Genomic DNA, 24,635 nt, shown 5'->3' on the forward strand with positions numbered 1-24,635 from the left:
TTCAACACTGGCGACACTCGCTCTCTTATTCTCTCAGTCACTCATAAGAAATGAAAACGGCTGCTGATTAGTTAACAGTGAGTGGAATAATATGGTCACACTGCTGCTTAAGCGTAAACTTTTTGAATTCATATTAAATTTTTAATATATTAAAAAATGAAAATTATTTTATTAAATTGCTTTATAGCAAACCATCTTAAACTTTTTAATAAAGTTCTACAGGTTGGTCGTGAATTTAATTTTTAACAGCCAACTGTGATTAACAGAGCTCACTCTCTTCGCAACTGCTAAGTAACAGCTTAAGAGCACGCCTTATGTTAAAAAATCCCACAGTGTATAAGAGCGTCAGTATTTATTCACGTGTTTTTGCATGCAATGGTCACACAGCAACCCATTTAGAATTAACAATTTGAATTTTCTAAATGCTTTATTGGAATGCTTTTCTCAAAATGTTTCTTTATTATGACTTCTAAATTCCCAATAGCCAAAATGTATTATTGTTTCATTTATTTATGCAGCCCAATAAGTACAAATAATATATTTTGTATATAATAATACTTTTATTATTTCGTATAAATATTAAATTTAAATATCGACTTCCTGGCGGGGTGAAAGAAACACTTGCCTTGTACCTTTGATGTGCACCCCTGGCATTTTTGGTACATTTTCCTAGCTCGTGAATGCGGCCACACTATCCACGTTTAACAGCTGTTAATTTGCGTTGACTATTTGAACCGAGCAGACGTGTGTCGCGGACGCTTTGAACCAAAAACGCGGTCTACGTACAGTGCAACCATTTTGCTTATATATATATACATATATATCTATCAGTGTATGAGTTTGCCGAAGCAAAATAAAAAGAAACAACAACAGCTGCAAAAATTTATATTGTACAAAAGTTTATGAAAAACTTTTAGTGTTTGTGCTGTTCAACAGCAGCAATAACAACAACGTCATCGACAACGTCGTCGCGCTAAAAAGAAGAAATAAAATCTTAACGGCGCGCCGCCTGCTGTTTGTACGCGTGTGTGTGAGTGAATGCGTACTTGCCTGTGTTTGTGTGTTGTCTGCCTAACAAATTTTTTGCCGCTAAACACAAAAAGCAGCTGAAGGCAGCCGACGAGAAGAAGCAGCAGACAGAAGACCAGCTGACGACGACAAAATCGAAAACACACTCATACAGTTGCAAATAGCAAAAAGAAAAGTCAACGATCGATTTCGTGTGTGGTGTGTTTACATATATATATATATATATAATTGTATATATGCGTGTGAGAGCATAGTGTGACCAAAAACAAAAACAATTCGCAAAGCAAATAACTTGCAAAACCAAAAATTAAAAAGCAGAGCAGTGTTAGTGAAACACGTGTGTGCGACAGTAATAATAACAACAACAGCAGCAGCTAAAACAACAAAATACAATATAAAATAAAACATGTCTTCTGTACCGATGCCCATCAAAACGGAGGAAGTCATTTTGGAAAACGCCGAATACAACAGCGCCGAGGAATTGGATGAAGAATTACAGTAAGTGGCCCATAACTAATACAAATAAACAATAATTATATTACACTTTTTGTTTACTCTGCGAGCGCTTAAGGGTAAAATAAACAAAACGTTTTTGCGCTTGCACTTTTCTTCGCTTTTATCACGCAAATTATCGATTATTTTTGTTACGCATCATGCTATCTCTCTTACACACACACACAATCATCAAGGATGAAACGAACGAAAGAAAACGTCGTATATAATTTTTGCCGCCTGTTTTGCCGCACAAAACAAACGCCGCATAAAAACACCACCACTAGTGCATTATTACAAAGCAGCGAAATCACACATACATACACAGGCAAATAACAAGCGTACATATGGGAAAACGTATGGACAGCATTCCATTTCATTTCCACACCATTCCCCCGTTTGTTGATTCTCTGCCCGTTTCGCTTATATACCACTTTGTCTCTCGCTCTCTCTCACTTTTGGGCTGGAAAAAGGTGACGCTACTTTTTTTTCTTTTTTCTTGTCTGCTCTTCACTTTTGTTGTTTTTACGTTTTACACTCGCCATATTTGAAAAATACGGCTGCTAGGGATTTACACTGTTGTCCAAAAAATTATGGCTGCCCAGCTGCTGCAAAAATTTCAATTAAACTTAATTATCTATTTGAGTTGTACAATTTCAAAGTATATGCTATAGTTGTTGCTTTATTTGCATTACGATCTGCAATGCGCTCTCTTTTTCTCTCGGCTCTCTCAGTCAATAACAAACAACGCGTTGCTGTCGCCGTCTGTTGCTTATCATGGCACACTGTGTGTCTAATCAACAGCAGTGAAGTCAGCTGTACCGGCTGAATATTTCTATAATCATCATATGGCAGAGGCTACCTGAATAAGTGAGAGAAAGAGCGAGCGAGCGAGCAATGTTATCGCTCTCTACTCACACTACAAATGTAGAATGGAGAAAGAAGAGCAGAAAGCAAATGAATACAAAAATAACATACTATAAAATATATGAATATACTTAAAATTTGGTATATTTTTTTATTTGCCCAAAATGACAAATTTGATTTACCGTACGAAAGAACGAGAATTGAGAAACAGAGTAAAAGAGCAGAGGCAAGTTAGCGGTTGTTGTTGCTTTTTTCATTTTTTCTCTATTTGCTTTGTTTGCCGTTTTTGTTGCTTATTAGCGAATCGTAGTTTTATTTTTGCTCGCGGCGAAAGTTGCGCCGGCCCTTTTATCAAAATCATATGGTTTTGTTGGTCACACGTCACACGACGACAAAATCAGCAAAACGGAGACGACGACGTCAACGTTATCAGCCGCCTCTGCTGTTGTTGCGGTTGCTTTTGCTCAGCATATGTTCGCATACATACACATACCTTCATAGCAGTCAGCTTGAGTCTGACGTAAAAGAAACCAATCGCCGTACATACCATACTCGCTCTCTCCCTTTCCCTCTAGGCAGCTGACAGCCCTCAAGGCCCTGTGTGTGTGCATGTGGCTTATCAATAAGCCTGGCATTTCCCATATGTTTATATTGTATAACTGCATGCCGAAGGTCTTCTTCTTACTATTTACTTTATCAACACTACGAGTAATTGTGCGAAACAGCTGACAGCTTTTCTTTTTATTTATTGCTAGCCCACAAATTGCAATTTCGTTATATACGTTTTTATGCCGAAAGCAAAACATAAAAAAGAGAAAAATAATTTAAAATGCGCCTTGCAACAACAACAACTGCAGCAGCTGCGCCCGGCAAAGTGCCTTGGCTAAAAGTCTCCAAAGAGTTGCACATGCTCTCTTACACACACGCAAATTGTGTTTGCATGTGGCGTCATTTCCGTTTTCCCCACACACTGGAAGGCGGCGTCAATGCGCTACTGCGACTGCGACGCCAGCTGCCCTGCCGTCTGTATGTGTGTTTCTGCATGTGCAGTTCAATTGTCGGCCCCGCGTTCTCACACTCTCTCCAGCTTTGCAAAAGTACATAAGGCAGCCCGTGTGAGTGAGTGAGCTAGAGTGAGTGTGTTTGCATTGCACTCAAAAGCTTGTTGCTCCTTCGCCTGACAAGAGTCGAACAGACAGAGAGAGCCAGTGAGCGAAAGATAGCAAGAGCAAAGAGAGCTTGTTTGTTTTTTGAGTAAGGGGAATTTGTGTGTGCAAAAAGTACAGATGCCGCCACACACCGCAGCAGCGCTTTTTACTACTACTACAGACAGTTCATTGAAAAAACATACACCAAATGCCGCTGCTGTTAACGCCGACGCATCTCGCTGATTGTGAATGCACATACATTTACATATGGATGTGTGTGTTGTGTGTGCGCTATAAATTTTCGAAAAAAAGAGAAAAAAATTGCCAATAAGAAAACAATGCCAAAACACACACACAGATAGACTGCAGCAATAAGCAAAGATAAAAAGCTGCTGCGCAAATTTTTGGGCGATGGCTGTTTCATATGTCAAGCGTTTCGCTGTTTCAATTCCCACTGCGTTTTTCGCATGCGGCATTTTATATTATGGGCAACCTGCGCTCCGTCGTCGTCTGCCTGAGAGTGAGAGTGGGTGAGCAAATGAGCAGGCAAGCAAAGAGAGTGAGAGGGAAGCGCCAAGTGTTCGGCACCAGTTTTGTTTATGTTGAAAAACACATGATATTATTTTTTTTGTGTTTTTGCTTAAAATGCGAAAATTTTGCAAAAGATTAACGTAACTTTTGTCATCAGCTGCTGTTGTGTGACAACTATCAATGTATTAACGGCACTTACTCATTTTGTGTGTAAGTCTACTGTGCATTGGCAGCACTTACTCAACAGCTGTTGTTTTTGTCACTCACACGCATGTTGAGCAACATGCAAAGGCATTACTTGTACACCTACCTCCCTCCTGCTCTCTCACTCTCTCGCACACATTCATCTCGAATTACCTCATGCGAGATCGTGTGGGCTTATGTAACCGTTATGTGTCACTCCTCCCCTCCCATAGCCCCATCATCGAAATTGCATGTTCTCTGTTTATATTTTTATTGCAAATGTGGCGCCAAAAGGCCGACACATTTGAATCCGTTTCAATTGCTTGAGGGGTAGTCAGAAGGAGGGGGCAGAGACTATTCTAAACTTTTTCATTTGTTTATGCTACATTGTTGCTATTGTTGCTGCTGCTGTGCTGCACATTACGCAAGTGGCAAAGTTTATTGCGTTTTATTGCGCATTTCGCCATTTGCTGCTTCTTCTACTACCTTTTTAGCATTTACTACGCTTTAGTTCGGCCTTTATTTGCAACTATGTATGTGTTAGTATACGATGTTGTATGTGTGTGTGTGTGCGCAAATACGTGACTGGGCACAAAACGCTGCAGCAGCTTTGCACTCACCTCCCCCTTCATGCTCATAATCGTCATCTGGGCGATCGTAAAAGTGTGACCAAATAAAATAAGGATAAGCTTTGACTATCAAATAAAATACTCGCTGTTTTAGCATCTGAAATCACCAATGGGAAATGTGGAAATCAATGTAATAAAACCCGTAATTTGCTAATATTCAAATAAACTTTGAGTTAAAATTAGAAACAAGTACAATATATCAAATTAATAAAGGAATTAGAAAATATTATTTATTTAGAATTTATAAAAATAAAAATTATGCATTCAAGTTTAGTGAATTAAATTAAAAATCATCTACGGTAGTGATTTTTTTAATCTAAATAATTAATTAAAATCTAGGTTGTCTGTAAAGATATCAGAAAGTAACGACTGTTAATGATTTATTAAGATAGATAAAAACTGCGAAATTTTCCCTATACATACATAATATACAGAATGTAAACAACGATTATTGGACCTGACACAATTTATATTTTAGTAGCGTCTTATCATAGTCTATTCTAGGAAAAAATGCAGCAATACGGGTATATTTGTGCTATAAACCACAAAAAATAAATAGAAAGTAAAGTAATCGTGAATGTTATGAATTAAACTATGAATATTAAGTCGCTGACGTTTTAAGATCTTAAAGTCCTCTAGTGAAATAAATAATTAAACTATAACTACCTTAAATGAGACATTTTGAACTTGAGTTGATTACTTCGATTTTTGCATCTTTTTGACTACCCTGATGGTTAAGGGGGGGACAACAACATGTGGATTACATAATTCATATTTATCTTTATGAATTAAACATTAATGCAGCGACGGCTCCATCCACCTGCAAATCGGCGAAAATTGTTGCCGACAAATTCCAGGCAAAAATGATGACGTAAGCGTTGACCCAATAAACGCACACACACATGCACACACTTCACTCATATACACATACATATGCATGCATACGATTTATGTGCAGTGCAACAGCAACAACAAAAACATCAACTCGGCGGCACTCGTGACTTCGGCTTTGTCTGTTCTGTTTAGGTTTCTGTATTTGCGCATGTGTGTGTGTGTGTGTGTGTGTGTGTGCTGGTTGGTTAGCGAAAAGTGGCCAATGAACTACATTGAACTTTGGGGCAACAGCAGCGTCGGCCCCCGGGCAGCAGCAGCAACAGCAGCTGTTGTGTGTCATGTGTTCTTTGCTTGTTATTCTTTTGCTGCAAGTGAAATTTTGTAGTACATGCAAAACATCCAATTGCAATTGCAAATTCAAATAATTTTGAATTTGGTTCCTTTTACAGCTGCTGTTAAATTAGCAAACTCACAACACATGATGGCCACCCTGATCTGACATGTTTAACAGCTGCTGTTAAGTTTAGCATGATCGCTATTTTTAGCTGCGCACCCTGCTGTGTTTGTGTATGTTAATTTTAACAGCTGTTGCAGTAACAACAACAATTTCACACATGTATATGCAAGTAAGTTGTGCATGTGTTGCTTGCTGTAACTGCGTGCCGAAAATAATTTGTATTGGTGTTGTTTTTGTGTTTTTGTTTCTGGCTGCTGCAGCTTCCATTCAACTTGTATAGCTTTTACCTTTTGTTCGCGTAAATAGAAATTCCAGAGCAGCAAGTGCAGCAACATCCGCTTGAGCAACAAACAACATAGACGAGAAGACTGCAAGTTGTTTCGATTACTAGCTACCCTATAATAATTTCAAAATAAATGATTTAAAAATTTGTAGAAAATATTTCTAAACTAAGAATTGAGCTACAATAAAATAGTAAATAGTACACCAAAACAATTTTACTTGTTTTTTTTTGATGTTGCCAAATAAATATAAAATATCTAGATTGAAAATATTTCAAAACTAATTTTTATATAATTTTTGTTTATATAATAAAATAATACATCATGCAGAACAAAAGGCTACAAACTAAAAGCTGAAGCTAATTAGTTTCTATTATTTATATTCTTATAAGTGATTTAGTAAATATACCTCACTTGGCTCAGCTGTACAGGGTATCGCATCCACAACACAAATATGCTGCCGGAGAACGACCTTTGTTGTGGATGGTAATGGTATGTTGCTAAAAATAAACCAATGCAACTAGACGACGACAACGTCGTCTAAGATTTTCTATCGTTGACTTTGTCTTGCAACGTTCTTCTTCTTGTTGCTGCTGCTGCTTTCTGCTGGAATGCAGTGTTGCAACTTTACACAGACGCTCTTAAATGCACACACATAGACAAACTCTCATATGTTTTTTGTGTGGCCTGTGAAAATGATTTTCAGATTGTATTTTGTTGTTGTAAGAAACCTGTTTGAAATTCTTATGCTACGTGTGTATGTGTGTAGCATAAATTCGACTTTAATCCAAGAGTCACAATAACAATAACACAGCAACACCAACAACAAAATGGCTATCCATATTTGACAGCTGTGCGAGCAACGAACGACGCTCAGTAGTTGAGTTCAGTTTATCGCTCTCTTCCGCTCTCTCACACTCTCTTCTTACGCTCGCCATCGACATGTTGATTTTTATGCTGTTGTTGTTGTAGTTGTGTTTATTATTTGTACATTTTTCGTTGTATTGATGCGATGTGGTTTTGGTTTTGGCTTTGCCTATGGGCAGCGCTGCTTGCAGCGACGCGACGCGACGTCGCATTGTTATGTGTGTTTGTAAGTGTGTGTGTGGGCAGCAGCTAAACTAAAACTGTGTAGTGTGGAATTGAATGGAATTGTAAATTTATGAATGAATGAATTTTTCAACGCTATTGTGATGTGTGTGTGTGTGTTTGGTTGACTATGTATAAGTTAATTGGATTGGTGTGTTATAAATATATGCAAGACAAATCATATGACTATTAAAATATCTTTTTAATTTTGTAATTGTTTCATTTTGCGTTTTACAGATTACAACTCGAAGATTCTGGGGGCGAGAATACGTATCACATTGAATATACCACCGAACCGTCGCATCAGGTTACAACAAGTTCGCAGCGTCGTCAATCGAACATGAGCGGTTCGAATACCACAAAGGGAGGAGGGGGAGCAGACGGCGGCGGCGGTGATGGGGGCGACGGAGGCAGCTCGCCAAGTGGCAAACCCATTGTGGATACCGAGAAACGTATGCGACGCGAAATCGCCAATAGCAATGAGCGTCGACGCATGCAGAGCATCAATGCCGGTTTTCAGAGTTTACGTTCCCTGCTGCCGCGACACGAGGGCGAAAAGTTGAGCAAGGTAAGTGATAAACAAAAAACAAGAAGAACCTTTTACAGTTTGAATGGCACTGCGTCTAGGTACTAATTGGATTGCAATAGCCAGGCAGGCAGTGTGTGTATATTGGTAGAGTAGACCATTAACAGCTCAACACCTCAATGAGCACGCAACTCCAATTACATTAGCATAAGAGCAACAGAAACAACAGCAAAAAATACCTTGTGCCTTATCACACATGTTGACAAATTGCCGCTCTTTACACTTACACACACACACTTTGCGCACTCCTTCTCGCACTTTGACTGCAGTCACTTTGCTAAAACTTTCCAAAATGTCGGCGCTTAAGCTGCACGCCAACAGCGACGTCAACAATGTATGTATTTTTCTCCCCCTCACACTCCTACGATTTTAGCCTCTTGACACGTGAAGGTCCCTTTACAAGGCTTGTTGATATGGCAACCTTTTTGACGTCGCAGTCACCTTTTGTTGGGCATTATTATTTATTTTTATTTTTTTCTTTTCTTTTGCATACATACGCAAGTTATGCGGTAGATTTTTCACCTTGAGACAAACATCGATTTGTTGTGACGGCTGCTGCGTGGGGGGATGTAACTGTATGTGTGTGTGTGCAGCAGACGGCTGTAAATCAGCAAGTTGTCATATTAAAAAAGATTCATTTGCTGTATGTACATACTTTCTTTTGCCATTATTTATGTGTCTGCTGCTAGACTTATATTTCTATCTCACTCTAGCTCTCTCTTCTTTCGTTTATTTCGACAATTGTAAAGGGCCAAAAAATATGGTAACAATGACTGAGTTATCGAGATCGCACTGCAGTCCTTTTTGTTATTGTTTTTGTCTTATTTATTGCAAATTGAAAAATGTCAGCCAACAAACTAAACTTCATTTTGTCCGCAAGCATAAATCAAACGACAAAATGCTTAAAAGTCAGCAGCATAAACAAGAAAATGACAGCTCATGTGTCAATATAACAGCAAAGTGAAAGAGTAAAAGGGCTACACAACAATGTAAACAGGAAGAAGAAAAACGCGTAAATATTACAAAAAAAAAAATACTTTACTTTACGACACGCGCGACAACAACAACATCAGAAAAGGGGTAAATCAGCAACGTTGACGTCGACGTCGACGCCGCTGCTGCTCTGCTGTGTCGTGATGAATGACATAATGGGCGTATGGCAGCCATGACGAACGAAGGACTATGAGTGAGAGAGACGAATCCATTGGTGGGTGGTTGCTCCTTCTCCCTTTTACTGCTTGCGATGCAAGTAGTTTATGGATTTTTTGCGTTCTTTTTTTTTTGCTTTTGCAGTTCTGCAACGTTTATCACACATAGTAAACATTGTAGTATGTAGTAGTTTAATGTGCGAGCAGGAGAGCAGCACTAGCTTGACCAACTTGGAGTAAAAGCCATCCTCTCGCCTCAACTTTTCCCTTGCCCTACGTTGAAGTGACGGCAGCTTTGGCTTAGGCCTAAAACGACAACAAACTGACGACGGCAACGAATGGAATCGGAATCAGGTCGCACGATGAATGCAGCTCACACACAAAAACACATGCATGTAAACGCACTCTTAAGCACACACACATGCACAGAGAGCTTTGCGAAAATACGTACATACATAAGAACTGTGGTTGGTTGGTAGGCTAGAGAAGGGGCGACTATGCCAAGTAGTCTGTGATTTACTCGTTGAGGCGGGTCATTGAACTTGTGCGCTAGGTGGCGCCAAAGTGCAAAGTGCAATTGCGTACAGTTTTGTCCCGTTTGTTGTGTTGTCCATTTTGCAGTTGCAGCAGCTGAACTAACCTACATTAAAGTGTCGCATGAGAGAGCAAGCATGAGAGAAGGAATTGTGGGGCTGACAACTGGAATTATTGTCTTCAGCATATTTCTATGTGTCTCTCTATACCCGAAATTAACGTTAGCAGGAGGCATCAGCTCCAAAAATATCGATCCAGTTGTCTTGCGGCCTCTTCCAGTGCGCGCCAAAAGCGCCCCAAAAAAAACCAACCCTAAAGTTTGTAGTCCAGGGACAACACAACATTGGATGGACATAGACTAATACTACTACAACTCCTACAACTTACACATGCACACACAGGCAATGACATTAGGAGCTTAGGACTACAGTTAACTGTAGTCGGCGCACAGACTCAAAGCTTTGACGGCGTCGACAGCCAAGCCCAACCAACTCCCACTATACAAAAATGCTGTTGCCCACAGCTGAGAGCGACGCGCTCTCTCTCTTTCTCTCTAATTCATTCGCTCGTATTGCTAAAGAGTGAGTGAATGATGGCAGGTGATGGTAGTTTGTGAGTGGGTGGCGGAGGGAGGAAACACGCCTGTTTCATTGCCATTTTGTTTGTTGAAATGAAACGTTTTGTTGGCGTCGGCTGCCTGGCGCCTGGTAGGCAGCTGTTTCAGCGATGACGACGACTGGAAGTGACAGGCACAGGCAGCCGTGTGTAGGAAAAGGACTTGCGGTTGGTGGGTTAGGATGACTGGATGGATGCCCTCAAACTCTAATAGGAAGAATTGGGCGTTCAGCTTTTTCGTTTGGCGCGCAGCTGCGCAATGCATGTTGTTGTCGTTGGCCCGGCAAAAAGGCGTGGCAAGGCAAGGGCTGCATAGGTAGGGAGCAAGACTGTGAGAGGAGAGTGGGGAGTAGAGGGCAAACAGTGCACTAGGCCATTGGCATCGGGCAACCTTTGTGCGCCGATTGCAGCGCAGCAGCTGGTCCGGGATGCGCCAACACCCATACATAAGAACAAATACAGAAGCGCAAGGTGCTGCTGCTGTTATGTCAGCTATGTATGTATATATGTACATGTTTTGTACATAGTCACCAATAGATGGCACATTTAGTGTGTGTAGCTGTACTTTCAGCGTAGTAAAAAGTTGTCGTCATCTCGTTCACTCGCGCACTACTTTTACTATAGAGATTATCTTTGGCTATAGAATGCAATTAATGCAGCCTGATTTCGTAATTTGAAATTATTTTATGGCCCCTCCCCTTGTTTTGCTTTTTTAATTAAAAGTTAAATGTCTATGTGCTTTACTTAATTGCTTTATATGTGCTTGTGCATGTGTACATAAGTTTCCTTTGTGGGTGGCAGAAGACGATTATTGAATATGCAGGGTCACTAACAAAACGATAACTTAACGGCGAGAGCCGTTAACTGTGACTTTCAACAGACACCAAGAATGCAATTGCAAAGAGAACGCAGCGAGCAAGTCAGCGAACAACAACAACAACAAGAAAGCAGAGAGAAAGCTGCAAGGCAACAATAACGGCGGCCTAGCAAAGCATAAGTGCAATGGATCAATTACTTTGTGGGTTTTCTTCTCGCACACACACATACAGCTACAGACAGCAGGCAGACAAGTGTGACAGTGTGTGTGTATGTGTATTTGCAAATATGTCGGTCGGTCGTTGGCAGAGCCGCTGTCGCCGTCTGGCGCTTAAAGATCGACGCCGCTGCGAATGTAGCCGACGACGCCGTCACTTTGTCAATTGCAGGCTTTGCTTTGCTGAGCTAAGCTTTCGACTTGTTGTTGCAGTTACTGTTGATTACATGGAATGCCGTCTCGCCGGATTTAATGACTTTGTTGCGGTGTTTTTTTTTTTTTTTTTTATCAATGGCTAAAGAAGCGACAGGCGACTGCAAAAGAAAAAAGCCATTAACAGCATCAAAATGGGAAAGGCGGTCTATGAATTCCACATTCAGATGTTAGTTCCGTTCCGTTTTCCCCTTAACAACAACAGCAATAACAATATTAGCTTGCATCAATGAATCAGCAAACAGCTGATGATAATTCAAGTACTAAATGTATAATGTACAATAACAAACACAGCACAATGAAAAGTACTAAATAAGTAAATCTACTGCAACAACAAAGCTAAATATATTTTTATTTAATTCACAAAAAAAAACAACCGGCATTTTTGCTGCGCAATTTGCACGCACACACATACACGACGTCGTCAGCTCAGCTGGTCAAGCAATAACAAGGTTGACCGGCAAAAAGCTCAGCTTTCCCAATTGCGTCGTCGTCTCGACGACAGTTGATAAAGCATTGTGTGACTGGCCAAAGTTTGAGAGCAATTGCACTCGCCCGCCCGCATCATTGTTTCTTATTTTTAATTCAATTTTACGCTGCAATTAAAAGTGTTATTTTTAAAACAAAATGCAATGCGCAGCGTGGCTGCCGGCTGTTGTTGTTTTTATTTTATTTGGGTTAATTAAAACAGCTGTCTTGGGTGTGAAGTCACACACACTCACACACATGCGAATCAAAATAAATACGCTACGCGTTCGCTTTGTTGGTTTTACTTGTCTGTAGGCATGAAATTCGATCAGCTGATCTGCTGTGTATACGCTCCCATACATACACTCGCATTTATGCGTGCGACGGTATTTGAGGGTCAGCGTCAGCGTTGACGCCGCTTTGCTTTGTCGGCTGCTTCATATCATTGTTGTTGTTGTTATTGCAATGGAATTTGACAACGCTTTTTGCCGGCATACACAAAAATGCTCTAACGGCAAATGTTGTTTTTGTTGTTTTCGTGCTTTCATCGCATTTGTGGTTGTTGCTGTGCTGTTTCTCCTGCTATTCAAATTGAAATGGTTTTCAACACACTTTCAACCCATCTCGCATGTGTGTGTTTGTGTGTAACCAATTTTTTCTTTTCGTTCGTTCGTTCTTTGTTTTTCGTATGCTAATTAAATGCTTTCGTTGACCATGAGCTTTTTTTTGTATGTATGTTTTGCCCATTGTTGTTGGTTCAAAGTTTTATTGACCTTTTGTAATGGAATTTTAATGAAGTCGCTGAAAGCGCGAGTGACGACAACAACAACAACAAAAAGAACAAGAATAAGAAGAAGCAAAAGTCGAAGTCTTGGTAAATTGGAGAGGCAACACTTGTGCATTGCATATGAATGTTTTGCAGCTAGGCAACACTGGCAATGCAGGACTGCATTTTGTTATCCGTTATGTTTTTGAGTGTAGAACACTTAACGACTCGTTTAACGAGCTTTGGTTGTGAGTGCTAAAAAAGAAAAGGGGTAGAGTAAAGAAGCGAAGAGGCAAAGCACGTGTTATACTTAAATTAGGTTAGTGCAAATAAGTAATATAATGTATACAGTATATAACTTTGTACATACATACATACATACATGTGTATGTATGTTTTATAGACTGAGTCACAGGCCACAAAGCAGCTGCTATGGCGCCGGCGACTCTCGTTAAAAATTAGCTAAATACGCAAAATACAATTTGGCACACAACACAAAAAAAATGAGTGTTTATATTTAAATATTTTGAGCGCTACCAGATCCACAAAACGACAGCTGTTTTATTTTATTTCTGCTCTCTCGAGAGACCCCCAAAATGACCTCGCCTTCTCTTGTGTTGTGCTCCGTAATCTCTTTGGCTTTTGTCTCGATGACGACATTTTTTGTTCAATCGCATTTCTATTGTGAGCTACATCAGCCGTGTGTCCATATGTCTCACATTTTATAAATAGTATTATTCATTTAATGCAATTGTGCTGCTCTCTCCTTCGCACTTTAGCGATGTTGTCACCGATTATCATGAGCAGCGGCAGCTTTTGTTACAGCTATGGATGTATCTGTGTGCATGGTAGTGTGTAGAAAACACATGTTTGGCGCCCGTTCGTTGGTGTTGTGGGCGCGCTACCAGCTGAGTGCGAAAGAGCGAGTACGAGCGAACCAAAGACGTGTGTGTGTGTGTGCTCTGCCGACATGTGGGTGCTTTTTCATATGTATGAGTGAACAAAGTACATGTACATGGGTAAGCAAGTGTATGTGCGTATGTGCGCATCAATGCCGGCAGCGCTTAGTAGCCGCAGCTGTTTTTTTTGCGCATGAGAAGTTGCGCATGTATTGCCAAAAACAGCGAAATACTATGTGAAATATGTGTGCGTGTGTGTATTTTTTGCAAAATGAGCTGAGGCTGCAACGTGTGCGGCCATCTCAAATTCCGCTATGTTTGTAAATACATATATACGCAAGTATGCATGTGTGTGTTTGCTAATTTTAGCAAAAATTCATTGGACATGCAAAAGCTCAACGCTACGAAAGAAAAAACCAAAAAATGTTAATCAACCACAGCAGTGGCCGCACAAAACACGCGCTTTTGTTTGCCCAAGAAAAAGACGCGCAAATTCGCAAAACAGCATCAACAACAACAAGAGCAACAGCATGAAACTACAATTTTAATGTCAGCTGACTTGTTTTCTTAACTATGTATGTATATACACATGTATGTATGTATACGACGCGCTATTCGCCCAAGGAGAGCAGAATTTTAGTTCACCCTCTCATGCTCTCGCATTCACACTCATGCTCTCTTGCACCTGTCGTCGTCGTCGACTTCGACGTCGGCAGAGGAAGATAAGCAGCGAGAACAAACACAACGCTAATTGTTTGCCGCCAACGAAAACGTGCGACGCAATAGGAGAGAGAAAGAGGCTAAAGTGGCAATGCAATTGAGATGATAAAAGAATTGAACTAGAAACGTTTTCAATACAAGTAAATGTATGTATTTATCGTATATCGATAAATCAACAAACAGCAGAATCGATTTAATTCAAAAACCATTCGTATATTGATCAATCAATATATGTACTACATCGTAGTAGAATCAATTTACCAATATTCATACAGTGCATGAATGTGTATATCGATCGAATTGAAACTTGGTATGCGACTGAGAATTTAAAAAATCTTTTTTAGAATATTCTGGATACGTCAAATAGACAACATTGGCATTGTTGGTTTGTAACTTCAAGCCAAACAATTGGTGTATAAATAAATTGATTTTTGGTTTTGTATATTTTTACAAGTTATGGACTAATTTTATGCTCTCTCTGGGCATAAAACATGCGAGCACGCACGTAGGCCAGCTGCCTAAAGAAGGGAGGGGGACTATGCATTTGCGGTGGTTGCTCGTCGACAGACGGCAGCATGTTGTTGTGCTTTTTGGGTGGCCCGGGCGCGCCCACAAAACTGGTCACAGTCATAAAAATGCTATGTAGTACTATTTTTTTTTCACTCACGCAGAACTGCCAACTCAGCTGATGGTGACGAATCAGCAGTTGGCAGTTAGCGCGCGCTGCTCTCATTGCATGTATTTTTGCTATTTTTATGCATTTTATTCAATCAAAAATTGTGTGTAGTGTGTGTAGGGCCAAAGAAACAGAAAACAAGCCGTCGCTGCCGTCAGACGACGCGGCTGCCGCGCCATTTATAGAAACGCAGACGGCAAAACAGCAGCATCGAGTCAGCTGCTATTGCTGCTGTTGCCTCTGCTGTACACGCGTTTCAGATTGCTGCCTCTCTCTCCCTCTCACAAGCAGTTGGACAGTCGTTTCCAATTTGTATTGGAAACAACTGGAAGTTTAAGAGAACAACACACGTGTTTACGTTGACGCCTCAATGTGTAGTGAGAGTGAGAGAACGCGAGTGAGCAAAGTAGCGTCACCAAAAAGCTGATGGAAAAAAAAGCTTGAATCCACATGTTTTTTCGCCACACTGCTGATGGCTGACTGGCTGTGCCATTTCCGTTTCAAGCGCAACAAAATGGAAATGAAACGTAAACTTAACGAAACCAAATGCTCTCTCTCTATCTTTCACTCTCTCGCTCTCGTGCACACGACCGTACAACGTAGAAGAGAGCGAAGCAGCAGCAGTAACCAACCACACTCTAGCAACATTTGGTGCCGGCGAATATTGAAAAACTTTTCGTATTGGAACTGTTGCTGCTGTCGCTGCCTGCTGTTTGGTGGTGTGTTTTTGTAGCGGTGTGTTGGAAAAAAGTACAGTCGCCGCAAAAACGCTGCCTGCGCAGCGCTGCTGTTGGTTTGCTTGTGCTTGGTTGGGTTGGTTTCGTTTGGTTTGGTTTCGAACGCGTTGGCTGGGATTCTTGTTGGAACTACAACGAGAGTCTCGCGCGCGCGTTTGATCGGCTTTTTGTTTACACTCACACCAAGAGAACTATGCATGCATGTATTTGTGTGTAAATGTACATATGTATGTATGTGCTTGTAGTACAGCTGTAGCGCTGTTGTTATTGCTTTGCTGTTTTTTTGCGCTGGGGGCGATTGGTGTATAGATTTTTGCCGGCATTTTCTGACTGCGTCGTAGATATGACGACGGCGACGACGATATTTTCTTATTAGCCAAGGCCTCAAATTGCCGGCCATATGATGGGCTAGGAGGAAAATATTGCACGATTTTCCCATTTGAATTTTCACCCAATTGGAAGATATTTAACAATTGAAAGCTCTTGAGTGATATATATGTAAAGCAAGTGCAAGTCTTCTGGGGTAATTTGAAAATTTTTGATTAAGCAAGAACAAGCAATTACAATGACAAAAATAGTAAAGTTGATTTAAAAGGAGTTTTAATCTTTTGCAAGCATTCTATGGCGGCCCTCTTTGCAAATAACCATGTGCGACTTTCCAGTACGGTTTGTTGTTTTCCAATGCGTTTCCAATGCCTTCTCATGTCAATGAACGGCCTTTGTTGGCGACGGCGGCGAGCACAACAAAAATGAATTGCATAAATTAACATAGAAAAACTTAAATTGTATGTGCTTTATTATTATACTATTTTTATTATAAAATACATATATGCGCGCGACATTGCAATGCCAAACAAAACAACAGCAGCAACAACGACGATGCCGCTCGATTTTATCACAGCAAAAGCTGAGAAAACTGTACTCACTGTATCTCTCCCTCTCGCTCTCACACCGTCTGCTGTGTGTCCCCATCATATCAAAACAACATTGGCCGCACAGACAGCTGTGCTTGCAGCGAGAGCGGGTGGGCGACAAAGAGGGCGAGAGTGAGAGAGTAGCAGCTGTGTGTGCAAGTGTATGTGTTTGTGTATGATTGTAGTTGTAGCCGGCGTAGTCGAGTACTAGTTGTTGTAGTAGTGACCTCCGACAACAAGCGGCGGCGGCGACCAGAAAAATGTGAAACAAGTTTTATGGCTGCAGCAGCAGCAGCAGCATGCAACGAGAGACAACGCGAGATTTATTAGTTTTTAATCAAAGCCCAAACAAAGCTGCACACAAGCTAAAGAATTTATACACAGTTTTTGCATTCCATTGCCATGATGCGGTGGCGTCGCGGCAGCAGCCTCTGCCCTCTGCTCCCAGTTCAAAGTTTTTGCCTGCATCTGGCATGGCATGATGTGCTTTATTTTGGGTGTTGCCGGAGTTTTGCACATTTTTTGCATACTCTCTCTCCATCATCGTCTCCATTTCGCCTACGCCTTTTAGAGGCTGCTTGCTATGCAACTTTTATGCGTTGCCCACGCACATTTGCTGTTTTTGCCTATTTTGCATGGGAATTCAGTGCAGAAATGCAGCAATAACTCTCACAAAACACATACCAATGCAAATATGCTATGTGAGACATAAACATGCATATGTGTGTGTTGTTTGTGTTGTTTGTACAGAGAACGCGCGCATTTTGAAGGACACAAGTTCCTTCACCTTTTGGGCAAAGACACGGCGTCACAACAGAAGCGAAGAACACAACACAACATAACAACAACAGCAACTTGCTTACTACACTATTTACTATAAGCTCTCTTTCTACAACCAATGCAAATTCCAGCACAAGAACTACAAAAACACAAACAAAAACCACAGCGCCGCCACTTAAGTATATGTGTAGTGTGTGTGTGTTTAGTTTGCGTGCATGTATGCGTGCATTCATTTGCTGTAATTATCAAAAGCTCGTCCTCTCACTCTTGCTCACACACTCATAGTCATCGCACTCGCTCGCTTGCTCTTTGGCAATTATGCTGCTTTTGCGTTGTGCTCTTTGCTCTTGTCATTTTGCCTTGTGAATGAGTTTCATTGTGAGGCCCCCAGACGAAACGTGTGTATAACGAGTGTGTATGAGTGCTTGTGTTGGGGTTGCGTTTATGCGATGAAATGCAAGATCTGCAGAGATATCGATAATTGAATGGGAATTTTAGATTCTATTTTAATTATTATACTTACCGCCAGCAGCCAGAAAAATGCCAAAACTACATAATTTCTTTATCTATGTACATTAATAGCAAAAATATTGTTGTTTGCTGCTAGAAAAACTATAAGAACTGGAGCTACAACATTTGAGGTTATTACTTTTTAGTATTGCACACAATTCTAGTTTAATTTAGTATTTGACCAATCCCATTACGGCTCTAATAAACTACATACAAATTTAAGGGGTTTAAGATATGTAATTCCGAGACCCTAATAACTAACTTTTCGAACTAAATGTGTTAAGTCGAAATATCGGATAATAAAGTTGCAAGTTGAAATACTTTTTATTTCAGAATATTATAGATGAAAGTACTTAATTTTTTAATGAAATTTGGATTTTCTTCTTTTCCAGGCGGCAATACTACAACAGACCTTCCAATACATTGTGGATCTGGAGACCCAGAAGACACAGCTGCTCGCACAGAACAGCGAACTGAAGCGTCAGGTCGGTGAGCACGAAGCAAATGGCGGCGGTGGCGCCTCCGGCGACAACTACAACAGCAGCAGCGGCAATGCCAACGAAACGAACAACAGCAGCAGCAACAACCAGAGCGGAGCAGCGGTGGCCATTAAGAAACGCAAGCTGACGGACAACGTCATCAACATGCAGACGATCAGCGACAGTTCGGACGAAGGTCTTGGATCGATGTCTCCCGAACCCATGACCCTGCTCTCTGGTGCTCAAGGGGGCGTGGCAGCGGCCAATGCAGCAGCGGCCAGTAAGTTGAGCAATGCCAGCATAATAGCGGCCAAAGAGATGCTGGAGACAAAGAAGCTGCTGGAGAAGGAGCGCAGTTTGCGACGCCTGCTCGAGGATGAGCTGCAAATGATCAAGCGACAACTCTATAGTGTTGCCACCGCGCCACCAGGCACAGCTGTTGCCGCTGTGGCAGCCAACAGCAGCGGCGCCTACATTCCACGTGAGGTCATCGAGCACACCGACAATTTTGTGCGCGCCGAGGAGCTGGAGGATTTGGGCGGCACCGTCTCGTATGTGGAGATCGATGAGATGACCGGACAACAGCAGGTGGTAGTGTGTTCCAGCATCGAGGAGCTCGAATCAGATGCTGCCGCCGAGATCATAAGCGAGGATCAGGTGCATGAGGAGGTCATCCTCTCATCGAATAGTTCGACCGAGTCGGAGAATGAGGTCAATGTGAATGCGATTGCCAAAGCGTATGCCGAGGGCATGAGCACGCCGATATTGCAGGCGATCAAGGCCACGCCCAAAGTGGAGGTGGAGCGTATCAATGAGAAGATCGTCAAAGTGAAGACAGAGAAACTGGATCAGCCGACGGTGATGGGTGGAACGGCGGTATTTACGCGTTCGCGTCAAAATCTCGAGACCATTGTGGAGGCCATACGCCACCTGGAGGGTGATCATCTGTTCGCCGATGGTGATCAGCAGCACAAGTTGCAACAGCACTACCAACAACAACAGCAGCAGCAGACGTCGCATCATTCACAGCATCATCAACAGCAACAGCAGCATCATCAACAACAGTCGCAGCATTGCATGCAACTCACCACAGCCGGTGGTGCAACGCATCGTTTGGCGCAGGATGCGCCGTTGGCATTGACCACAGGCAAACAGCATGCGGCGTTGGCCGAACTGACGCCTTACTTGCAGATCAAGGGCAATAAGCAGGTGATCATTACAGCCAAATCGGCCAAGGATATGGGCAGCTTATCGAGTGCTCGTGTCACGCCAACGGCCATTTTTAAAGTGCAGACCAGGGATGCGACAACATCAGGGGCGACGACGACACATCATTTGAGCGGCAGCAGTCATCCCGTTACAATTACCACTTCACTCAAACAGTGCCGTCCCGGTGTCATTGTTGCCAAGCAGCTGCCGTCATCCTGATTGCCCAACAACAGCAACAGCAACAACAACAACAACAATAGCAGCAGCAGCAGCATTAACAGCGCCTCTCTACTCACTAGTATTAAAGGCGCTTGCAATAACATAACAGTAACAGCAACAGCGGCGGCAACAGCAGCAACTCCTAAACATTTACATAATAAGCGGCAGCGCAGCGCTGTTAAGCAACAACAGCAGCCGCCCTGCATTAACAGAGCTGTTAAGCGACGTTAAAAGAGAGCAGCGACCATGCGCAGCTTTTGCATGCTGACAAAAGCTCAACTGCGATCGCACTCGTGTCGCTGCTGTCGAAACTAAACGAAATTTTACAAAAACAAAAAAAAACAAAGTATGGCAAATTGTATAAAAATATGAAAAAATCGTAAACAAATTTTCGTGTGCAGTTAACAAATATTTTTTTTTGTTGTCGATTGATTTACAGTTTTAATCAGCACATTTTCCATAACAGAACAACTACAACAACAGAGAACTCACAACCACTGTAATTTAATGCAAAACAAAGAATAGAGAGCGAATGAAAGAAAGAGTAAACAATTTGTTCATTTATTGGTTAAGTTAACGTGAGAGAAATAACGATTTAACAACAACAACAAACAACAACAGGCAGAATCAACAAAACAGAGTACAAAAACAAAATAGACATAAAATTTTATGATTTTCTGTTTATTACAACACACACACACACATACACATACAATAAAACATAAAAATAGAGCAAAATAAGAAAAAAAAACTAAAATATAAATATGCGAAAACAAAAAGATTACAAAAAAAACTAAACTAACAAATATGATTAAAAAAAAAACGAAAAAAAACAACAAAAATAAAAACAAAATGGTACATGCTACAGCACACAGACACATAGAAAATCATATACATACATATGCATATGTATGATGTAAAATGATGTATGATGAGCATGCTGAACTCTATAAACACCATCGCATTAATTTTTACATTTTTAAATTATTTTCTATTATTTAATTATTTTAAGTTTATATTTACAATCAATTATTATTATTACGTTGTATGTATAAACAACCTCCTCCCAAAAAAAAATAACTTAATTGTATTTTTTCCCTTTTGATTTGCCCAAAAAACAAAACACAAAACAAAAAAAAAGATAGCAAACAAGAATTTTTTGGATTTTGGAATTTATTGAGTTTTTGTTGATTGTGTATATCTATATAATTAATTGTAAGATGAAAAGAGGAGAGAGGAGGAGAGTGCGTGGCAAGTGAAAATCGTTTATTATATAAACTACACCCACACACACACAACACACATATACACACCCACATACATATATATTTATATATATATATAAATATATATAAATATATGTATACTTTATATACATACATACATGCAAAGTACATACGACATAAGCTAACGCAACATTACATAATATATTATAACTACTACTAAAACAAAATACAAGTACATTAATTATGCATATACATATATATATATATATATACATACATACATACATCCAACATATACATATAAATAAATAAATTGTCCATAAATACATTACATTGTATTATGCGATTAGAACCTAAGTGCAAGCAAGCAAGAGAGTTCACAGTTAAAAACACAAACAAAAACAAAAGAGAGGCGACAAATTACAAAACAAAAAAAAAGAAAAGAAAGCGCATCCTTCGTATCAAATGCCCCATGCATGTGTAAGTGTGAGCGACAGCTACAACAAGAGAGAGAGAGAGTGTAGAACCAACCAGCCTGCAGAATCTCTCTTACTAAGCCGCTGGGACGCTGCGCGCTTGCCAGAGCAGACAGCTTTTTGTCAGCCACGCACCCACAATGGCACATAGTGTCTGGTTGTCGTCTGACAGAGAGACCGATATAAAGAGAGAGCTAACAAATGCATCAGCAGCATAGCCGGCAGAGTGCGCAGCGTAGCAACGGCTTGGCCCCCCAAACAAACGGAGAGAGAGTTTGAGAATGATGGAGAGAGCGGCGCTCCACCCATACACATACACACACACACACAAACGCACACACTTGGACATGTATTAGGCATTTGCATGCGAAGATTTTTTGCGTACGTGTTGCGCGTTTGCAAAAGGCGCCTTCACATTTAATAGCTAAACAACAAAAACAACAAGAACCACATGATTACGCATTATATACATAAGCCAGATCATACATACATACAACAACAACAAACAACATATTACTACGTACATTCATGCTCTATATAAACAAACAAAATACATTAAATAATTACAAACAACAACAAAACAAACAAAAAAAAAATACGAAAAAAATTATGTCAAATAAATGGTTTTTCCTTTTCCCCTCAAAGAAATACAATTTGTGCTTTTTATTCATTGTTTGTTTAACTATTGCTTTCAGATCTATTGGATTAGGCAAAGAATGTTTGTTATTACTATTTCCTTTTCTAGGCCATTTTATCGCTATCGGTTAAGCTATCCGGGTATTTTAAAAATGGCGGCTCTTCCGATTAATCAGTCAGTTAAAAAAATTCTATTGCATACTTATTTGGGTTGCGTATGGGCAACGAAAGTTTTGCTTAAGTGATCCAAAGAAAAGCATAAACGAAGGTTACTTCTTTAAAGCTGATATAGGAAAAAAAGCAGTTTCTTGTAGATTTGTTTGTAAGCTTCCATCTTCTATCACATAGAATTAATTGCACATATCGATTTCAACTAAACATTGAATTTATAATCTTTATAAATAATATAAATTTAATAATTGTCCTATTTAGTGAAGCTTATAACTATAGGGGTCTATTCTAAAAATGGTGATTTACAGCTGTTCCTCCTCGATCTGCACATCTGTAGTAAAGACATACATATCTCTCCGTCTAGCGAAAAGCAGTTCTTGTCGCTTCGGATGCGTTGCTAGCGAATGCACAACGCCGCCATTGTCACCTGAAAGAAGGAGAATATAGTTTAAGAGGCACACTTTAAAAATGAAAAAAGTATTAAATTACTTATGAGAATACGCTGCAGTACTTTGGCTTCCACCAGATCCCAGACATAAGCATAACCTTCGCTGGATCCCGCCACAATGTGAGCATCGCTCTGCAAAATGCCGCATTCGATGTGATAGTCATCCGCCTGATGACCCTTGTACTCGTTGAGTAATCCGCCCGTCTCACAGTCCAACAGCCGCACAGTGCTATCCTGACAGCCCGCCACCAAGCATTGTTCATCCCGCGTCTGTGCCAGATATGTGATGGGTTCGCCCACCTTATCGCAGGTCATTTCACCCACGCGAATGTCGTAGTGTCGCACACAGCCATCGAGGGAGGCGGCATAGATCTTGTGCTCGTTGGTCAGCACTGTTGTGATGCAATCTTTGGCCTCTTTCATCACCTGCACAGGATCGAGGCGTCGTGTACGTATGTCCCAGCACATCACAGCATTGTCACGACCCCCCAGAGATCGCTATGGAGGAGTCCTCGTTGAAGCACACACAGCGCACCCCGCCAGCATGACTGCGCAACCGTCGCACCGGTGTGCCTGCAAAAAGAAGTAGTTAAAAAAAAATAGTCAAAAAAGGCAATAAGAGAGATTGCTCGACTGTACGATACCCACTAATCAACAAAATGATCCATTTTTACTACTAACAACATCAAAAAACATCTTAAACTGTTATTAACAGAACTTGATTCGTTTAGATAACAGTCATCTACTACAACAGTTTAACAGAAACGTTTTATGTTAAATAAAAGGGCTGTTAAATTTTGACATGCAAGCGTTTTTCTTTAATAACTTTTAAGTTCATTATTTAATAGTAATCAAATATTCAGCAAATATTTATAATTTATGTGATTATCAAAATTTGATATAAATTTATCATCGCTCTGCTGCCATAACAATGAATAAATGCTTCGTCTCACCTGTTGATACGTCCCAGTAGATAATGCTCTTGTCCAGACTGGCTGAGACTATATAGCTGCTATCGCAGCTGCCTGCTGCATCAGTTACTTCATCCGCGTGACCGCCGTAGGTTTTCAGCAGCAATCCTGAGGCGGGATTCCAGAGTTTTACCTTCTTGTCTGAGCCGCAGCTCATACAATAAGTTCCATCCACTAAACCGCCAAAGTTACTGGTAACTATATTCAAGTAACACTAAAATTAAGTATTTGCTTACCATTATAACGCACTGCACGCACCGCGCCCTGTTTGCAATCGATGGTCTGGCTGCAGTTGAATTTCGCTAATTCCGGCATTTAACAATTTTTGTTTATGTTTTCTTCAGAGCGACCGCAACTGCTGTTACAAAAAAATCCACAAGACATATCGAGTGCAAGAATAGCAAAATATACTAAACTAGTTCTAAAATACCAAGACAGACTGGCGCTGGATCTGATTCAAAATAAAATCGATTTGAAATTACAGTTTTATAATCGATCATAGAATTTTTCAGAAACTATTGCATAATAACATAAATTATTAAGGTATCATTTCGCTGAGTTAATAAAAAATTTTAATTGGGCAATAACTACTTGTCCGCTTGAATTCCATAAAAGTCGATTCTTTTTTTGCCAACAAAAACAATCGATTGAAATCGACTAA

General features: G+C 40.5%; 2 protein-coding genes and 1 long non-coding RNA gene across 4 annotated transcripts; 1 reads left to right on the forward strand and 2 right to left on the reverse strand.

Moving 5' to 3' along the window:
* Positions 1-718: 718 nt before the first annotated feature.
* LOC133850808 (hormone receptor 4) lies at positions 719-20,852 on the forward strand. Its single transcript, XM_062287021.1, has 3 exons — positions 719-1,527; positions 7,778-8,108; positions 18,532-20,852. Exons 1-3 carry the CDS (start codon positions 1,436-1,438, stop codon positions 20,044-20,046), a joined length of 1,938 nt encoding a protein of 645 aa, XP_062143005.1. The 5' UTR covers positions 719-1,435; the 3' UTR covers positions 20,047-20,852.
* LOC133850818 (uncharacterized) lies at positions 8,103-9,069 on the reverse strand. 2 transcript variants are annotated; one of them, XR_009895705.1, is made up of 3 exons: positions 8,782-9,069; positions 8,649-8,726; positions 8,103-8,567 (listed from the first exon to the last, which is right to left on the reverse strand). It is a non-coding gene; the product is annotated as an uncharacterized LOC133850818 (long non-coding RNA). The 2 variants fall into 2 exon arrangements; XR_009895704.1 differs by having other exon boundaries at positions 8,624-8,726; positions 8,782-9,061.
* A 1,759-nt stretch (positions 20,853-22,611) lies between the features above and the next one.
* On the reverse strand, positions 22,612-24,365 carry LOC133849577 (WD repeat domain-containing protein 83). Its single transcript, XM_062285788.1, is given in 5 exon segments — positions 22,612-22,982; positions 23,045-23,492; positions 23,494-23,576; positions 23,957-24,148; positions 24,211-24,365. Coding segments are annotated over 5 exon segments (927 nt in total). The 5' UTR covers positions 24,290-24,365; the 3' UTR covers positions 22,612-22,857.
* Positions 24,366-24,635: the final 270 nt, after the last annotated feature.

This window comes from Drosophila sulfurigaster, chromosome 2L, assembly GCF_023558435.1.
Source record: "Drosophila sulfurigaster albostrigata strain 15112-1811.04 chromosome 2L, ASM2355843v2, whole genome shotgun sequence".
Classification (NCBI taxonomy): domain Eukaryota; kingdom Metazoa; phylum Arthropoda; class Insecta; order Diptera; family Drosophilidae; genus Drosophila; species Drosophila sulfurigaster.